The sequence below is a fragment of the Colletotrichum costaricense genome (genome assembly GCF_030867565.1).
Source record: "Colletotrichum costaricense strain IMI 309622 chromosome Unknown Scaffold_20.1, whole genome shotgun sequence".
Lineage (NCBI taxonomy): Eukaryota > Fungi > Ascomycota > Sordariomycetes > Glomerellales > Glomerellaceae > Colletotrichum > Colletotrichum costaricense.
In genome coordinates, this window is record NW_026848249.1 from 600,284 (window position 1) to 619,443 (window position 19,160).

A 19,160-nucleotide genomic window follows, 5' to 3' on the forward strand; every position below is an offset into this window, starting at 1 on the left:
AAAGCGAAGGTGTTCCTCGCAGCCATCAGTCGGTATGATAGACCTTGAGCTAGGCCGCCTCGAGGGCCTACGTTTATCATTCCTTACGGATTCATGGAATACAAGAAAGTATGCTGAGCCACGACTAAACCGACTGGACGAGATTCATGCCGATCGCCCGGTGTAGAGACCGATGTGCCCCATATTTCCGGCGTTGATGCCACTCAGCCCCGGATCTCGTCATGGAAAGCCACGTTCGGCCACCTAACTCACTCATCCTGGAGGACGACGTGATGCAGATTCCCATACTTCCAAGCATCTTAATATTCGTCCTTTTCATCTATCTAACAACTAAGGACCTATAGAAAGCATCCTCCACCGCAAACCCAACTCCCCTTTCCATCCTTCAACTACACTGAATCCGGCAATTCCTAACACAACATTGTAGCATAAAATGTCTCCAAATCATAATAGTCTTCTTTCACATTCATGAACCATCAATAATCGTTTCAAGCATCACGTACAACCAACCCTCACTCCTGCCCAGCCCACCTCTCCGCAACCCTCGACGTGAAAAACACCCCCGCCGCAAGAATCGTGAACCCCGGCGCGAAGAGCAACAGAATCCCCACAACAACCATATTCGCAAAGAACTCAGATGTCCCAAACGCCGGAGCGCGGCCGATAAACCCCGGGCCCATGGTGTGGACAGTCACCGTCGGACCGGCGGCCTGTGTCTGTGTCTGTGTCTCTGCCTGCTTCTGCTGCTTGTCCACCGGTGGTGCTTGGTGGCTCACCTTCGTCTGACCTTGGATCTGGCCTAGAGCATGAAAGATGTCTGATGCGAGGGGTACATGTTCCTCGTCGATCGTGACGCCCGAGAGCCAGGCGTGGATGTTTTCATGAGGGTCTGTTGATCTTTTTGGCGGGGGTGGAGGTGGACGACGAGGTTGGGGGTTGGATTTCGGCTTAGCGGGTCGTGTGGGTTGGTTCATGGGCTGGACGTCTTCTTCGTAGATGAAGGAGCGGCCATGTCCATCTGTTATTCAGTGAGCAAGTCTTGAACCTAAAGGTGACTTCGGGAAGGAGCTGTTTAGCTTACCAAAATGATCTGCCCAATTCATGGCGTTTAGAGAAGCGTAGGCGCGCTGATTGTTTCTGACCTAGTGGGAATGATATCTTGAAGCCGTAGTACCAAAATGAGGGGCAATTGAGCTTTCGTCTTTCGATGGTAAGTGGATTACACTGGGAAGGAAAAAGTCGTTATTATCGTCAAGAACGGCTCCTGGACGAAGTCGTAGACATCGAACTAGTTGAAAAGGTTATTGACTGTTTGTTTGACATGTGCGTTGTCGGGGAGAATGGAGTCAACACTTAAGTGGTGATGGGCACTGGAATGCTTCATTTCACAAATGTTGCCGGGCCTCGGTTGGGGCTCCATTCCGTAGCACCTCTTATCTGGAATCTGTCTGTGGTAAGGCAGGTAGGCCTTCAGCATAATTGCGTCTCACGTATTTTGAAAGTGTTCACCCTTCTTCCCGTTTTGTTACGATGCAAAGCAGCATCATTATGGGGGGTAGACTAAGCACATCGTTGCTGAAGGGAGGACGGCAGTCATCAATAGCCGTCTGACATTCGATGCAACAGCTCTGAGATCATTGTTCGCCAAGATTAGGACTAGGATCAAATCCTCAAGACTCCTGGCATCGGAAACGAGCGTAAGCGATTAAAAGGTCCTTGTATTCCCATCCGGCCTTGAGTACTGTATGCAAACATTAATCTCGTCAATCCACCCCTGCCATACTGCCGGTAATCTACAGCCCTTCCCCTCATGTTCATGTAGACTGCGTCCCGAGTCAAGAGGCCTAGAAGCCGCATGACGGGTTCATGCAAGGCACGCGGCAAATGCGCCCGCATACCGAAGGGTGACACTACAAGTATTCCCATCAGGGATGTTGCAGCGGGACACATTTGTCTTTCTGCAGCAAAAAAGGTGTCATCTCGAATTTGAGTTATTCTTTTGTGCCCAGTGTAGTGAAAAAAAGAAGTTCGTCGTCGTCCATCATCCCATTTCCCATTCCTGGTTTGCCCAAGTCACAAAAAGAACACCGTGCTTGCAGCGCGATCGAAACGTCCTCGATTGAGGACCCCAGCCCACACAAAGGAAGAAAATCTTTAACGCCATCTCCAACCATTTGTTTCCCTCCCAGCCGTCCCTATTGCCCGTGAGAATAGAGACAAAGGGAAAGAAAACGTCGTCGTCTTCGCAGTTCATACAGTAAAAGGAAAAGGTAGTAGGTACATAGGGAAAGAAAAAGCGACTTGGTAGAGGTCGGTGGAAAACGAATGACCGCTTTCAATGCAAGAAACGCCATAAGTATGTGCAACGCCAACGTTGAAGTGCTTGTCTAGTGAATAGAGCCAAGATGTGCCCAGCTGAAAACGACGCGGTCAATGACGGGGAGTCGGCTCGGGTTGCCAGCCGTTAATGTAAGCCATGAGACCCATGCCAAGGATTACCACGCCAAGCATGGAAGCATAGGGAACCCCGGCCATCATGGCTTGGTCCTTTGCCAGCTTGCCTGGAGGTATGGAAAGTGGCGTAATGGTGTTGGCTCGTGACAACGTGGGCTTGTCACCAAAGTCGTCCACGGGTGACTCTGCCTGGGTAGAAGCTGACGTCGAGTCACCGGATCCATTGGCCTGAACAACTGAAGTTGTCTTGTCGGCAGGTCCTTCGCTCCGGCCGCGTCGTCCTGGGGAAAGAGAACGATTCTTCTCCGCAGCAGCGGCGTTTTGCCTAGCCTCCTCGTCTCTGCGAATCTGGGCAACCATCTCGGCCAAAGTTTGACGATCGGCGTCGCGCTCCGTCTCAGCCTTCTCGCATCTGCTCTTCCATGCCTCCATCTGTTGCTTCAGGTCCGTCACTTCTGACATCATTGTGTCAAGCTTGACCTGGAAACGTGCAGCAATATCCTCAGCGCTCTCTGGAGCAGGCTCCTCGGAGAGCGGTTCGGCATCTGTCATCTCGATATCCTGGGTGTCGACGGTATCGCGGGGCGGCTCAAAAGCCTCCTCGAGAATCTCGGTATCGTGTTCCTTGGGCGCGCCATTGGTTTCCTTCAAGGCACTGTCCTCAAGGATCTTTGCCATATCCTCGGCAAGCTCGCGTGCCTCCCGTTCTTTTCGGAGCATGTCTTCCAAATCCTTAATACGGGCCGTTTGGGTATCCATCTCCTTCTTTGCGTTATTCAAAGCTTCGGTCAACTGAATGATCTGATGCAAGTTGTCCCGTCCAACGGGCGAGGTGGTGCTATTAGTCTTTGGTCGCTCAGTGGTGCCTCGTTTCAGTGAAGGCACATCGGGCTTCTCAGGCAGCGGCTGCTGCGGAGGCGGGGCAGGAGGATCGGAAAATCTGGTCTTCGCATCGGTACGGAAGGGTAGAGCGTTGCCATTGGGAAGCTGCTTCGGAGGTTCGGGGGCTTCCGGCTTCTCGAGATCCTTTACATCGTCTTTGCTCAAGAGAGCGTGAACGAATTGGCCCGTCCGGGAGAGGTCTTGAGACTGCAATCGAGCATTGCGCATCTCGTTCTACAACCTAGTTAGCTCCAATCAATAGGTCTAGGGGTTTGGACACTCACGTGAAGTCTCTTGACGATATGCTCCGTGGTAATGGGCGTTAACAAGAATCCACGGGCTGCTCCACCATTAGGGGCCATGCCGGCCATATTCTGGGGTGCCATCATGCGGCCATTGCTGGCCATCGATGCATTACTACCAGTCCTGCCACGGTAGGGCATTGGGCTCGGCGCTGGCATCATCATGCCACCATTTGCGGGGTCCAAATCGCCAAAATTCATGTCCATAACGTTACTTGAGGGGCTCATGAAGCCGGCGTGTTCAACCTTGGCGGCAACCTTGTGGTGGACGACGGTCTTCTGATCCTCGCTCACAATGTCGATTCCCAACTCTAAATGATCTCCCGTCTGTAGCTCGTGCGGTTCGGATTCGCGATTCTCCTGGGAGAGACGCGTGCCGTTGACAAAGGTTCCGTTGGACGATTTGACGTCGCGGATGTATATCTTGCCGGTCCGATCTGCCCATATCTCAGCATGCTGCCTTGATAGCACTTTACTATCAAAGTAGCCGTTGGTGGCAGTCGGGATCGTCTTCTGATTGGTCTGGCGACCGATACGGAGGCTTTCTGGGTAGAATGGTACCGAGATGGTTTTGCGTTCAAAGGTACCATTGAGCGACAAGAGATAGAGCACAGGCTGCCCGCTAGGCATCGGGTCGCCCATCGGCCTTGCCCCGAGTCCCTGCTGCGACATCATTTGCGGTTGGCCTGGAGCCGTCTGCAGCGACGAACCGCCATTGATGCCGTTGATGGCGTTTCGCATAATAGGTCTGCCGAACTCGGCTTGACCTTCTGGCTTGCCTGGCGGCCATGGTCCTTTGGGTTGTGGTCGCTTTCTCGAGGCGGTGCTGGACCAGCTCATGTCAGAGTTTGTGGACGCCGGGGTGCCATTTGATTGCGAGCCATTGGTGGCAACAGTGGTAGTAGACGAGTTGGAGGAGGTAGATGAGACCGAGGAGGAAGAGTTGCTCCGCTGCAGCGTCTTCCGAGGTGCGGCGAACATGCCTCTGACGTCTTCTGGGTTCATCGAATTCAGACTTTGGCCGCCATTAACATTCCATCCCGGTCGATTGAGTTGCTGGAAGCTGGGCGGGCTCGCGACGGCAGTCATGGGGAAGTCGTCGTTCGATTCAGGTAAGGATCGTAGGACAGTGCAAGTCGTGGCAAGAAGGGGCAGGTGATGACAGCTCGTAGAGTATCGATATTGATGGATGGTCTGGTCTAGGTGACGTCGGGGGCTCCTTCTTTGACCATTCGCACTGCAGCCCGGAGGGTATCGTAAAGATCAGCCGCCGAAAGATAACGCAGATATGTCAGATAGAATCGATGGGAGTTCGCTGAGGAGGGTAGAAAGCAATGAGGCTGAGCTGGCAGGTTAAAAAAATAAGTCAGCGATGATGTCGCGGCAAGGATAGGGGTGGGCAGCCAATTGGCGCGGCCCAGAAACGGCCTGCGACGGGACGGGGGGTCGCAGAAAACCGGGCCAAAAAGGATCAGACAGGCAGGAGAGACATACCAGCAATGTCGAGGACGTGGGCAAAGAGACGGTTTTCTTTGAGCACCACGGTCGACGATGGGCTCAGGCGGAAGCGTCGTCGGCGGATCGGGTGGTCTCCGTGGGTAGGTAGGTGAGGTTGAATCTAGGATTTGGGCAAAGAGAACAGAACGTGTCGCCCCGTCTCGCTAAGCGCTTAGCGTAAGTGCGTGAGGTGAGCGCTGGGCCGCTGGCGCTGGGGGAGAGCCTGTGGTGGGCGGGCCAAACAGCGTTCGGAAACACGCGCCGGAGCCGACTTGGGAGTCTGGGACATGGGCGGTCGGAAACAGCAGGGCCTCAAAGGTTCAGCGTCAGCGGGTGGGAGACCGAGGGACCGGAAAATTCTCAGTCCACCACAGTTGGTTCGGTTACTGTTCAGTGCGAGTGTTCAGTTCACTTCAGCTGAGCACAGGCCCCCAGAAGCTTGGGTGTTTGACTGGATTTTTCCACCATGGGCCAGCTAGGATGTGATCTTCATATGAACAAGATCATAAGGTAGCAAAGAAAGAGGGAAGAGGTGTGGTAGTGACAAGAAAAAAGAGGAGAGAAAGAAAGCAAGAAAAAAAAGAACTGGTGCTCATCCGGGTGAAGGCGGTCTGGTCTGGTCACTGTGCTGTCATCGCCTCCAGTCCAGCTGGCTACTGTTCTTGCCTTAGCCGTAGGGATCCACCCTCACCTGCCCACCGTCACATTCCATTTGCGGTGGTCGCCTGCGCTGTTCAAAGACTCGCTGCAAGGCACGTGACATGCTCCAAAGCCAGATGTGTGGGTGCCTCACAAAGAAAGGGCATACAGCCAATCAAAAGACCAGGCTGACAGAAACGGGTCTACGTAGTAAGGCGTTCAAGGTGAGATGGCCTGTGCTCCAGGTGACCGTGACATCGCTGCTCTTTCCTTTCCCTCGAACCTCCGCGCTGGCTCGAACCTCGAAAGGTGGGGCTAGCCGCTTCAGTCTTTTTGCCGAATAACTGCCGTTCCCCAGATTCGATTCGTCCAAAGCTCCAGTGGCACCCGGCTCGGAAAGGCTGACCTTCGGCCACTTGTATTGGGTGTAGCAAATTGGAAGAGCTCCTCCCAGCCCAGAGTCGCAAACATCACCGATTCCCATCGCACGACTGACTATACAATAGGTATTGAGCACCACCAGGAGCTCGATTCACCATCCGATACCCAACACACAGTCTTATCTGTTGTACAGATTCTCTTCTCACAATGCCTCCCGTTCCTGCGCAACATGGCGGTGCCATGGGCCCTGGGATCGCCGACAAGAGTATGATCCTTCTCTTACAACCTTGACAAGAGCTTCTAGCTAACTCTCCGCAGTGAAGATGGGTGCCCTCATGGGTGGAAGTACGTCTAGACTGGCCTACCAGCCCCTTTTGCCTTGCCGCTGATCATTATATAGCTGTTGGATCCGTCATGGGCTTCGTTTTCGGTGTGTGACAAATTCTCCCTCCTTCTCTCGCATCGCATCGACTAATTAGCTACCCCCGCAGGCTCCGTTAACATCATGCGCTACGGTGCCGGCCCCAACGGCATCATGAGAACCCTGGGACAATACATGCTCGGTTCAGGAGCAACTTTCGGGTAGGCAAAGTCAGGTCTGGCCTTTATACATATGAAGACTAACAGCCTCGCAGCTTCTTCATGTCCATCGGTAGTGTCATCCGTTCCGATGCTTCTCCCATTGCCGAGGAGGCTTTCCGAAGGGCCAACCGAAGACCCATCATCATGTACGGCCCCGGCTCCGATTACGCGAAGCGCCAGCAATAAGCTGAAGGAGACACAATTCGAAATACCCTGTACATCATCATGTAGGAGACTAGTAGGCTGTTGCAAAAGGACGGCACGATGCCACAACACCGGCATCAAATGGATATCTGTATAATACTTAGGTGTTGGGCATATCACGACTGCATGATAAAAGTTATTGCATCTGACAGGCGAGTCTTTGCATTCGCCGAAGCCAAGTCTCAGTGCTGCTGCCGCTTCTCTTACCTGTTGACGATATTAGCCCGCATCAATCAGGTTATGGGAGGGAGGGAACTCAAGCACAGCGGTGTTCGGATGCTTAAAGTCATTGACACAGGTCACAACGGTGTCTTGCCATCAAGCGGGACCGGCCGGTGCCATGGGGCCACATTGCGGTGGTCTGGCTTCGTTCTTCCGACTCCTACCTCTTTCGATGCAGCTGGCCTAGCCGACTTAATTGGACTTGACAGTATGCAGGCTTCCAACATGTGTGCATATGTACACAACCGTCGCCCTACAGACGGACCGATACTCGAATTCCGACCGGTGTCACTTTAACTCGCCATGCCTACGGAGTTCCGCAAGACATTTGCTTACTCATCGTGCATACAGATTTGATGACCAGCGTTGCATCGTCCTAGCTTCATTGCATGACCTAGGCTATTCGACGCAGTAATACGCATTGAATCAGCTATGTCTTGGTCTAGCGTTCGTGCAAAGTGGCGCTGATTTCGGGATCTAATGGATCTGCGGGCAAAGAGGCTATGGAAGGCTGTTGATTATTGATCACAATTAGCTATCCAATAAATGCAAGCTCTGCTGGGTAATCGTTCGTAGTTCCCAAGGCGCAGTTTAACGGATGCATATAAATTCACACCCCCAACTCACTGATGTCTTCTCGTCCAAAGACATTGCCCCGTCCACTCCATCTCTAGCCCGACCATGCGCGCGAAACTTTGTCCTCACTGGGCAAGCATTTGGATGAGCCTTGCTGTGACTACCATGGCGGATACTTATGATTACATGTGAGCGGCAGTTGTGAGGTCTAACAAGCTCAAATGTATGATTCTAACGTGGTGTTAGCATCGTTGGCGGAGGCACCGCTGGACTGACGGTCGCAGCTCGTCTCAGCGAGAACCCTCAAGTGACGGTCCTCGTCTTGGAAGCTGGTGCGGATCGCTCTACCGACCTCAACGTCTTGGCTCCCGGGCTATTTCCCGCCATGTACGGCAATACCGACTACGACTGGGACTACAAAACAGTGCCCCAGGTATCCATCTACCTTAAGTTTGGTCCTCACCCTGAATGAACGTAGCAAGCTGACATGTCCAGACATCGGCCAATGACAAAGTCGTCGCCCATATCCGCGGAAAGCAACTGGGCGGCTCCAGCGCCATGAACTTCATGTTCTGGACGCACCCTTCCCAGCGAGATATAGACAACTGGGGCGCTCTGGGAAATGACGGTTGGTCATGGAAGGCATTGGCCCCTTACTTTGAAAAGTCAGAATCGTTTGTTGCACCATCGAGCCAGCAGGCGAGCGATCTCTTGCTTGACTACGTTTACCCTAGCGTTCATGGCACCACTGGACCCATAGCCAATGAGTTCCCTCAACTCTACAGCCCCTTTCTCAAAGCCTGGCCGCGAACTCTTGAGAAGCTTGGGCTCGGTGTCGACGGCGATCCTCGTAATGGTGCGGCTTTGGGAGGCTACGTCAACCTGCTCAACATCGACAAGGGCACGAGAAGCTACGCTGCGAATGCTTATCTTGGTCCGGCACGTCAACGGGCCAATTTGAAGGTGGTTACGGGTGCTTTGGTGACCAAGATTGTACTGGATAAGACTCGTGATGGATCCTTGGTCAAAGGGGTCAAGTGGTCACAGAATGGATTGGAGAAAGAAGCGACCGTGAAGAATGAGGTGGTCCTCGCCGCTGGTTCAATTGCCTCCCCCCAGCTTCTCGAGGTCTCTGGTGTGGGAGACAAGAAACTCCTGGGAAGCCACGGGATAGAGGTATTCGTTGACAACCCTAACATCGGCGAGAATCTACAGGATCACGTCTATGTTCCTCTTGGGTAAGTTTTCAAATCTCAAGTTTTCGGAATTATGGCCAATATAATGACTAATCGTCGCTCCAGATTTGCGGTGAAGCCCGACCTACCTACAAACGAAGACTACGCCAACGCAACCTACTTCCAAGAACAGCTCGACCTGTACCTTCAAAACAAAACCGGGCGTCTGTCCTCTGCCGGTGCTAGCTCTGCACTCTTAACCTTGAAGCAGATCGCCTCTACCCTGGACTTGTCTCTACCCTCGCCGAAGACCAACCTCCTCGGCCTGGCCGAACAATACGCCATCACCTTCCGAGACCTCAAATCTGAAGCAATCGCCCAGGAGCTCACAATTGAAGGCGGCATTTCGCCCCAGTACTCCGCTGATACGACCAAGCTCTTCTCGGCGGGGTCACCAGGCAACTTCCTCTCCATCCTTGGCGTCCTGGAGCACCCCTTTTCTAGAGGCTCGATCCACATTCAGTCCGCCGACCCAGTCGTTCACCCCATCATCGATCCACGCTACCTCTCTCATCCGCTCGATACACAGCTCTTGAAATCCATTGCACTTCATCTACAGACTATCGCACGTACACAGCCGCTGAGCGACCTGCTTCAGGGTGATGGGACAGTTTTTCAGCCTGGGTACCATGAACTAACAATAGATAACGTAGAGGAATGGATTAGGAGCAGTATGCAGAGTGAATACCACCCCTGCGGTACCTGCGCCATGCTGCCTAGGTCAAAAGGTGGTGTGGTCGACGAGAGGTTCAGGGTATACGGGGTCAAGGGGCTGCGGGTGGTTGACGCCAGTATCTTCCCCTTGATTCCGAGGGCCAACATCCAGTCTCTGGTTTATGCGGTGGCGGAGCGGGCAGCTGACTTCATCAAAGAGGATGCCCTCTGAGGTGTATTATCTAAAGTATTCTATTTCACTACCATCGTATATACACATCACATCAATCAATTACATTCCATCTAAACACGCATTTCGATCTAAAAAGTCAAAGCAAGCATCGCCAAAGCAACCGCGGCAAAGACGCCAGCCGGGCGGGTGATGCCCCCACCGCTGACGGCAGTCGGCGTAGCCGTTGGGCTCGAAGTACCGTTCGTGGAAGTGGCATTCGCCTTCAGACTCGCGACGCCAAAGGTAAGCTGCTCCGGGTTCGTACCGTTCCACACGGTGTAGTACCCCTTCAACAACGGGCTACCCAGAACCCAGATAGACGCCAGTTCGCTAATAGGCTGCACGGGGTTCAGGAAGATGGTCTGGCAGATGCCGCTGTGGCCGGGATACTCGCCCAAGTTGAACGCGCCCTTGGGGACCGTCATGTTGACTAGGTTGTCGCCGACGCCGAGGGTGAAAGTCAGCTCCGGGTCGAGCTTCTCGACCACGTCGCAGGGGGCGCCCCAGACACCGAGCTCGTCGATCTGGGTGATGTCGGAGCTGATAGCGGCGTAGATATCCTTGGCGGTCTGGTAGTCCGGCGTCTGGAGGAACGCGGTGCCGGTGTCGACGTTGGAGACGCCAACGGGGAACGCTTCGCCCGAGGCGTTGGAGTTGGACACGGTCTTGCCGTTGACGTAGAAGGCGGGCTGGTCGATGAACCAGCTTCCGCCGAGGTAGGACACCGTCATGTTGAAGTCGACATTGGCGATCTCGCCCTCGTAGTAGTCCTTGTTCACGCCGCCGAGCGTGAGCTCGCCCGGGGCGCTGCCCTCCCCAGAGTTGAGGAAGAAGGAGAAGAGGGGCTCCGGGACGCCGCCGTTCTGCGCGAGGGTCCAGAACCAGGTGGAGAAGGAGGCGTTTGTCTCGGCGGAGAAGTGGGAGAAGCCGGGGGGTCCGAGGCCGAAGATGCCGTCAATGTTGGGCATTTCGTTGAAGGCCTCGGCGTAGGTGTCGCAGAGGAGCCAGGTCTGGTTCGCGACGGTGAGATTGCCGACGGTCACGGCGTCGGTTACGACGGTGCCGGACGCGGCTTGCGGGACGGCGTAGGGGACGGACTTGCCGCCTGTGCCGAAGGCGGTTGTGACGTTGTAGCCGGGCTGGGGAGAGAAGGTTGTGGAGGAGGAGGCGTTGAATTCTTTGGCGACAAGGCAGTTCGTGCAGGCTGTTGAGGGAAGGATCAAGTCCGTTGAGCCAGTGTCGAAGGTGACGATACTGAGAGTTGAGCGTGTTAGTCTACCTGCTCCGCCTAATGTCCCGGGAGACTGAGAAAGACGGCAACGCGTGGGTTACAAGACTTACTGCTTCTGGGGCGGGGTGCCGACGTCGACTTCACCAATCCATTGGAGGTCAAAGTTCTCGAACCAGTTGGTCAAGGAGACTGAGCCGGTGGCCGCGCGCTTGCTGAGAGCCTTCGCCTTTGAGAGGTTTGTACGGCGACTCTGGAGCTTGATGTTCACCGGGTCGGCGGCCGCGGAGTGACTCAGGGCGAGAAGGGCCAGGGCCCCGGAGACTGTCTCGAATCTCATGATGGTGCTTTGGGGTAACGAGCTCAATGAATGGTATAATTACTATTAGAAAGATGGAAAGAGAGGATGAGAGAGACGTGATGATGAAGGAACTGGAGTGGTGATCTTTTGTCTCGGCAAGAGCCCGACATTCTCGACTTATATATCATACGTCGGGTGAAGTTGACCAGGCACGCGCCGGAAGCGTCAAACGCAGCTTACATCGTTTGTGTATGCTGATCCTCCAGGCAACTTTCTTGCAAGGGCCACGGGAACGCGGATGCTACAGAGCGTGAGGGCATCCCGAAACAACCTCTAAGAAAATCTCAACCATGTCGATGTTTTTGGGACTTTGGTCGTCGAAAGACAATTAGCCCCAGGACCTCGTCATCTCACTAGCGAGAAAGCAGAATAGCTAATGCAGCCCTCATCAATGACCCTGGTCCTGACTCTAAAGCTGTTGGTTAGAGTATACCAAAGTCCCGTTCCCACAGCAGAGGCGGCCGACCCATACCCACATGCCGCTTACGCCTGAGCTTCTGGTCCACGTTCAAGGTCGCAATCACAGGTTTTTTTTTTCAGTAGCGCGGTGCCCTGAAAATGGCGGAGCTGGGCTGTGGAGGAAAGACGACGCTCTTTTTAGGTGAGATGGCTGTAGCCTGCATATGGGACAGGGCTGAGCCCATGCCGGCAGGGATCTGAGTAGGGACCTACCAAAGCGGTTAGATCCCTACGAGCTTCGGACTCCTCGCATTGAGCTCTCTGAACCAATGACCTGCTATTCGGGAAGATGAAGAAGAGGTAAGATGTTGGAAATGAGGTGGGTCGGTGCCCTCTATTTCGAAGAACTTTGGGAGGCTAGGATCTCACAGCACGGGAAGGCTACATGGTACCGTTTGATTTTGGCGGCGGCTGGTCTTAGCACCATGCGGTATTGCGGCACGAGTGTTCTTGTGCCTTGATATCCGATAGTCTGGACTCTCAAATGACTTTGCGACGATGGTAAGCTGACATCGTGACAAATTGAGGATGGTGTTTGGCCCAGTCAATATGCACGTTTCGTGTAGTTGAACATAGCGTGGTGGCAGGCGTAGATCAAGAGGATGACCCCGTTAGCAGTAGTTCTTCTCGCCGATGAATCATAAGATCAACATAAATTTCGGCTTAGACTGTTGCCATAAGACTTTGCCATTATGTGTCGTTTGCAGTTTTGCCCTAGAATGATTGCGCGACTAGCTTTTTGATAGAGGGTCGCATTTTCCTCGGAACTTAGCTTTTTCAGTGTTATGAACCTTTTGAGTCGACTACAGCCGGGAACCGTCACAAACAAGGAAGGAGATCACTAGACAATTAGCTGCGAAGTAGAGAATAATATCGACCATAACTCCAACTATCTATATATGCGACATCTTTGTACCTCGTCGTAGCCGAGCGGTAGAGAGAGGAGAAACGGAAGTAGAAAGCTATAGATGAGGAAAAGTTTACTTAGACGATCCGAGAATGCCTGCCGCAACTGTGAAGGCCAAGAACGAAGGTAGCGATTGACCGTTACGTAGGGGCAACTGCTGGGGCCCTCACAACCGCTGGAACGAGTAGTGCGCAGACATCCTGATTGAGACGATACGACTCCGCCGGGACTACAGCGAACAACAGGCAGAGAAGAGCTGGGTAGTATATAAAGAGGCATGTAATAGAAAAGGGCGTATTCTAAAGAAAGCGCTTTAACAAGCATATCGCAGAGTAGTGGAAGCAGCGGCGGAGTGCCTTTAGTTACTTTAGAAGATTGCAAAATGGGCCTAGAATAGATAGTATTAGCCCCGACTATTACGCCTGATTTCGGAAGACCTAACACGTCCTATAATTATTACCACAACTTTCGAAAAGAAAGTAGTACTCTTTAAGGAGATTTCTCCCCCCCGCTGCTAGAGGTGAATATCGAAGATATTGATAACGTATTGTATAATAACTAGATCGGCCTGCCACCAGTATCGGAAAGCGAAGTAGAGGACGCTATATAGGAAGCAGCACCGCTACGTGTCTGGAAACCAGGCCTTTGATTTACTGCAGAATGCTTGTGTTCCGGAAGGCGAAGAAGCTGATACTTGGAAAGAACCCTGGGATCGCCCCGCTTGTTAGCTCAGGCGCTTGTCGTACTGCGTTTCGAGGGTCCCAATGCAGGCCTGGTTGCAGAAAGTCAGGCACAGATCCGCGTCGGCCATCGGTTTCCCTCGTGCATTTAGCATAGTGTGTTACATGTCTTAGGTTCCTGTTAGGTATGCGTGTTGTGACGGGTGGGGACAAGCCTTGACTGAGACATAACATAACTGCAACAGAACACACTTGCAGCAGCAAAACACAACTGCAATATAACACAACTGCAATATATCGAACGTTGACGGTAACGAACGTTGGCGGACTAACAAGCAACACACCGACTCTCCTCAAGGGGTAGTCGTTCGCAGCTTTCGAGCGCATCAAGCGACAGCAAAAATGAAAAAAGCCCAGCAATCTCCCCAACATGATTTCGGAAGCAAACCATAGGAAAAGCACAAGAGGCAACATTCTCTATCTACCATTACCCCTCATGGCAACGCCCAACGCCTGGCCGGGCTGAACATGAGTGCCTTTCTTTCTCTAGTGGAGTGGGTCCGCAGTAGCATCCTACTTAACTCCATTATCTAGCTCGAGCTATCCTGGGGTAAGCATTGCCCCTTCTTTTGTTTGTATTGCTAATATAAGTAGTAGACTGGCCGTATGTTATCTAAGGATTTATGATACGAGACGCGGTATAAAGTAATTGAGCTTATTCCATTTACCGATTCTAAGTAATTCGAGGCTCTATTGTCAGAGATATAGGAGAAGGTTTTAAGGGGTTTCGACTAGCGGTTGCTCTCCTAGGAAGCATAGGACAGTTTAGAAGCAAAGCGACGCGCAAAGCAAGCCGAAGCCAATGTAAGGCAGGCTAAGGTTGACTGATTGGCTAAGGCTATGTATGTGTCACGTAAAAGGGATATGAATCGCAATTCACAAAGTGCCCGTCAGGTGCTGTATCACGTATATATCACTTACACCCTGTATATGGACTTTTCTCTTTTGTCTATTTCCACTTCGATGGCTTAAGCTACTTTACCACACTCCGTATGCCCATTGCTGTGTGCCATAACTCGTGACACTATGCGTTCTACCGAGGAGGCCCACCACGACGCCGTCGGCTTTCTATATAGCGTTTTGCTGAGCGATAATTGTGAGCGCGGCTCGCCAGGCCTGGGTTCAGACGCCTACTGTGTGGCAAAGACCGGCGAAGGACCGCACAATGGAAATTTCGTCCTTGAGGCATACGCTGTATGGCCGGGGTAGCTGGAAAAATCGGCGCTGTGTCACGGTGGTAGTCTTCAGCTTCGACCCTGAACATTCAAGCTCCCATTGGATGTATGTAGTACACTGACAAAAACGGACTAATTCGCAGCACACTTCGAGCCTTTTGACATTACCCACACAGGATGATTAAGATTGGACTTCACTGTGTACAGGCCACCACACTCAAAGGATGTTGAAATTTGCGCCAGCCGTTAGAAACACAGTTGCTTGAAGCAAAGCCGGATCCCTAGTTCCCATAGGGCTTTCCGCCTATCTCTCCCGAAAACCAAGTTCGCGGAAGTAGGTGGGGCTGACTCAAGCAATACGTCAAAGTGGTTCCATCTCTCTACACCATCCTCAGAGAGCCAAAGCTAGCCCAGGTACCTAATTGGACGTGACATTTCTGTTCCAGAACGATTCGTTGCCACCGAGTTGAAATTTGAGCTAAGAGAGCACGCAGTAGTTGACTAAACGGGATGTGGTAAGACCACGCACTAGCTCAAGTAACAGGCGTAGACTCCGGCCTTTGCATTCGAGCGCTTGACATCCTGTCATGTTTTCAATGACAAGGGACCAGGGACAAGTCGAGAACTCGACATCATTGGTCGAGTGTCGACGCTAGGTTTCCCACCAAAAGAGAGGTCATAAAAGGGAAAGTTATGGCAGTGCCATGCGTCGAGTTACGTGAGGAGACCGTGAAATATCATTTGCGGATGCTTGTTATTCTTTATGAAACTCTCTGCGTTGTAGGTATTGCCGTTGACTAAGAGCAAACCAAAGATAAGCAGAAGGGCTTATCATAATCGCTACTATCATTAAAAAGTTGAAGGGCATAAGAAATTAGCGGCCCCTTTCAGACTTACATTTTGATATGGTAGCAGACATTGAATGCTTGTTCTTCTTGACACGAGGTATGGGCGTTTGTGGCGTTGCTGGGATTTGGCTGAACGGAACACATAGATTCAGCTCAGGATGGTTTCCACGGAAAGGGGGATGCATCGATAGCTCAGCGTGGCTGCAGGCCTTGACCCTATAAGGTCCATTACCCCAGGCGTGACAAGCTCCAAATGTGACTAGTGAAATCGCTTATACGAGAAAAAGGCTGAAGGGAAGCATGGCTATCGACTCGAGCTAAGATTCTCAAACAGGTGGCGCCGAATATCCCAACTGCAAGTATCAGGGAGGTCCATTCCTACGATTTCTTTGGCATCGATCCAGGTTGTTTCTTACCGATATTGATGGCCTTTGGCTAGTACAAGATCCCTGTATCAAAAATCTGCTTTCAAGACCATCCTCCAAATCCTGTCAGCGCTACAGAACTAAAGTTCAAGTCGCCCTCGTTAGGGTACCGGTGAAGATACATGTATCCAAGGCAGGAGAGCAAGGTACGGCCTTCTGATTCGACCGTCTGCATAGCCTGACAGGGGATCCTAAGCAATGATTGTTCTACGGAGTGGCTGTAGAATCCATTTAACCAATTACTGTTTTTGCCAAGTTCTGCTGAAAATCGCGAAGGAAACTTGGCGTACACGGCGCGGTATGTGCTGAGCCGTGTCGGTGGGTTAGCTTGTACTAAGTTAGCGCAAACTTACCACGACAGAGGCTAGGAATCAACCAAAGAGACTTGCCCCTGGGGAAGATCAGGGGATAGTCTGGGGAAATGGTCGGATAGCCTAGGATGAAGCCCGAAACCCAACTTTCACCAGCTTGAAGTGGAGCCATGAACACGAGCTGTGGTTTCATACAAAATCTTATCTGACCGACAGCACGATCGAAGATGCAACATACAATGCTCACTTTCCAACCAACTTTGTTTTATTATCTCAGGCGCTTTGGAACTTTGTCAACATGTTTGGTTCAGTTGACAATACCAGCAAAGATGAGGTCGTTCTGATATCCATAACCCCCAAGGCAACTGCCTCGCGCCAAGAACCATCTATCGCAGACACGAACCCCTTGGATGGAGAGGAACTCGAACGTCAAAGATCAAATGTTCACAATAACACAATTAATAGTGTGCTATGGCTTCCTCGTGCTTCAACAAGTTCGGACGGCACGGGTGCGCGCATCCATCGTGGTCTCGCCGCCGAGAAGGACATAAGTCTATTCGGAAGTTTCCGTCACTTTCCCAAAGCCATCATCTGGTCACTGCTCCTTTTTCTGACAGTCGTGATGGAGGCCTACGATAAGTCGCTTATTTCCGGATTCATTGCGTTTCCTTCGTTTAGACGCAAATATGGCGAACCAAGACTGCCGGGCGCCAACTCCATACAGGACAAAGACTATGAGATCTCGCCATTGTGGCAGATGGGAATTCAGAATGCTGCAGTAACTTGCGAGATCATTGGGCTCCTTGCCCATGGGTACATCACTTATGCTATCGGGTATCGCAAAATGATGATGATTGCTCTTGGATGGTTGTGTCTAGCCATTTCCCCAGCTTTCTTTGCTCAGAACATCGCTGTACTACTTTCTTCCCAAGCCCTTTGTGGTGAGTAAGCGTCTTGGGTGTATTTCTTGGTTACTCAGACATGCTTTGGTCTTTCAGCTTACAACTCCAACATCAGGCCTATCATGGGGAGTCATCCAGACCTTGGGGGCGACTTACGCTGCTGAGATTGTGCCTTCAGCTATACGAGCCGTCGTTCTCAGCAATGTGAATATGTGTTGGCTCATTGGCCAGCTACTGGGCACTGGCATTCTGAGATCACTCATCGACAACACGTCCCAATGGTCATACCGGTTACCATTTGCGCTACAATGGGCTTGGGCGCTTCCATTGCTCTTTGTCGTTTACTTTGCCCCGGAAAGTCCTTGTAAGAGACATCCAAACAGGTTTAAACAAGTTTGGCTATTTATTGACTACTTGTGACCAGGGTGGCTAGTCCGACACGAAAGACTCTCAGAAGCACGACAGTCGCTACAAAGACTCACAAGCGGCAAGAACCTCAATATCGACGATACGCTCGCTGTTATGCAGCATGTTAACGCGACAGAGAAAAAATTGGGCTATGGTGGCGCGAGCTTCTTTGATTTGTTCAAAGGTTCGAACAGACGCAGGACTGAAGTTTGCTGCATGACGTGGTCCTGTCAAGCCTTGTGCGGCGCCACCCTGACTGGATATGCTCCTTATTTTCTGGAACAAGCTGGCTTCGAATCCTCCAAATCATTCAGTCTCGCCACAGGAATGTATGGTCTCGGCATCATTGGCGGTATGATATCCTGGATGTTGCTATCACTGATTGGCCGGCGTAGGCTTTACCTTGCTGGATTGTTAGCGGCAGTCGTCATCCTTACCATTGGTGGTATCCTATCGATTGTTCTGGACGGCCATCCTTCAATGAATTGGGCCCTCGGCTCTCTTATCATTTTGATGACCTTTACTTACAACATGACCATCGGTCCAGCTTGTTATGTTATCGTGGCAGAAATTCCATCAACACGTCTAAGAGTCAAGACCGTTGCCCTGGCGAGGGTAGTCTACAATGTCTTCACCATCATCAATAACGTTATTGCGCCACAGCTTCTCAACCCAACTGCTTGGAACCTGGCTGGTAAATCTTGTCTGGTTTACGCGATCACGGCTCTCTTGTGTCTTATTTGGTGCTATTTTCGACTACCTGAGACAAAGAAGCTGTCGTATCTTGAGCTAGACTTACTTTTTGACAAAGGGGCTCCTACGGCCAAGTTCAAAGAATTGCAGGACAGACTCGCTAATACTGCGTACATATCAGTATCGAGAGCAGAACGAATGAGAAATGCTTGGCATGGTTGGCTTGCATATTCATAGCCTTCCTTTGCATCTAAGTGGCAAAGTAGCTACATTACGGCTCCCCATGAAGCCTTGGTCTATCCTTCGTCCATACCCAGTCGAATATATAATGCCCTTCTTGTTCCCCTCTAATCCACATTGATTTTATCATTCACACATTTCTCTGAGGACGTCACTTATCGTCAATGTTGGAACAATGCCTTTTTGTGTCTTTTTTCTTCTTTTTCCCCTTTTGGCCTTTTCTTCTTGTTGTTCAATTGAACACGCATAGATCTGATAGTTACATATTTTACTTTACTTCAGCCGGTCTATACATGATCCCGAAACCGTAGATATACAGCGCGATTTGGCCGACTTGAACTCTCGAAGTAGGTCGTGCATAGGCTAGAGCGCGAGTCTATCACCAACTGTACACTTACCAATATCAAGTCTAATAATGCACTTCGGATATACGCATCTCCGTCTTCCATTCCTTCCCATACGACACGGTCATCAACGCATTATCAAGAACATCTCGAACAGCTCACACATCTGTTATATACTTCCCACTCAACCGTATTTACACCAGATATACGCAATTATGGCTGGAATGATCCAACGGCCTAAAGAATTCACCTACGTCGA

The 19,160-nt window shown here is 51.6% G+C and overlaps 6 protein-coding genes across 6 annotated transcripts; 3 read left to right on the forward strand and 3 right to left on the reverse strand.

The window, feature by feature from the left end:
• Positions 1 to 512: 512 nt before the first annotated feature.
• CCOS01_14368 (uncharacterized protein) lies at positions 513 to 1,103 on the reverse strand (the record flags this gene model as incomplete). Its single annotated transcript, XM_060462512.1, has 2 exons — positions 513 to 1,018; positions 1,082 to 1,103. 2 exons carry the CDS (start codon positions 1,101 to 1,103, stop codon positions 513 to 515), a joined length of 528 nt encoding a protein of 175 aa, XP_060306997.1.
• A 1,327-nt stretch (positions 1,104 to 2,430) lies between these two features.
• Positions 2,431 to 4,727, reverse strand: CCOS01_14369 (FHA domain-containing protein; the record flags this gene model as incomplete). The annotated part of the gene is made up of 2 exons (XM_060462513.1): positions 2,431 to 3,570; positions 3,621 to 4,727. The coding sequence occupies 2 exons, from the start codon at positions 4,725 to 4,727 to the stop codon at positions 2,431 to 2,433; spliced, it is 2,247 nt and encodes a 748-aa protein (XP_060306998.1).
• Positions 4,728 to 6,362: 1,635 nt separating this feature from the next.
• CCOS01_14370 (uncharacterized protein) lies at positions 6,363 to 6,923 on the forward strand (the record flags this gene model as incomplete). The annotated part of the gene is made up of 5 exons (XM_060462514.1): positions 6,363 to 6,420; positions 6,474 to 6,500; positions 6,556 to 6,585; positions 6,647 to 6,737; positions 6,791 to 6,923. The coding sequence occupies 5 exons, from the start codon at positions 6,363 to 6,365 to the stop codon at positions 6,921 to 6,923; spliced, it is 339 nt and encodes a 112-aa protein (XP_060306999.1).
• Positions 6,924 to 7,844: 921 nt separating this feature from the next.
• On the forward strand, positions 7,845 to 9,860 carry CCOS01_14371 (GMC oxidoreductase; the record flags this gene model as incomplete). The annotated part of the gene is made up of 4 exons (XM_060462515.1): positions 7,845 to 7,927; positions 7,986 to 8,172; positions 8,235 to 8,977; positions 9,041 to 9,860. 4 exons carry the CDS (start codon positions 7,845 to 7,847, stop codon positions 9,858 to 9,860), a joined length of 1,833 nt encoding a protein of 610 aa, XP_060307000.1.
• An 89-nt stretch (positions 9,861 to 9,949) lies between these two features.
• Positions 9,950 to 11,428, reverse strand: CCOS01_14372 (uncharacterized protein; the record flags this gene model as incomplete). The annotated part of the gene is made up of 2 exons (XM_060462516.1): positions 9,950 to 11,114; positions 11,202 to 11,428. The coding sequence occupies 2 exons, from the start codon at positions 11,426 to 11,428 to the stop codon at positions 9,950 to 9,952; spliced, it is 1,392 nt and encodes a 463-aa protein (XP_060307001.1).
• Positions 11,429 to 17,071: 5,643 nt separating this feature from the next.
• CCOS01_14373 (uncharacterized protein) lies at positions 17,072 to 18,924 on the forward strand (the record flags this gene model as incomplete). The annotated part of the gene is made up of 4 exons (XM_060462517.1): positions 17,072 to 17,255; positions 17,332 to 17,580; positions 17,641 to 18,487; positions 18,840 to 18,924. 4 exons carry the CDS (start codon positions 17,072 to 17,074, stop codon positions 18,922 to 18,924), a joined length of 1,365 nt encoding a protein of 454 aa, XP_060307002.1.
• Positions 18,925 to 19,160: the final 236 nt, after the last annotated feature.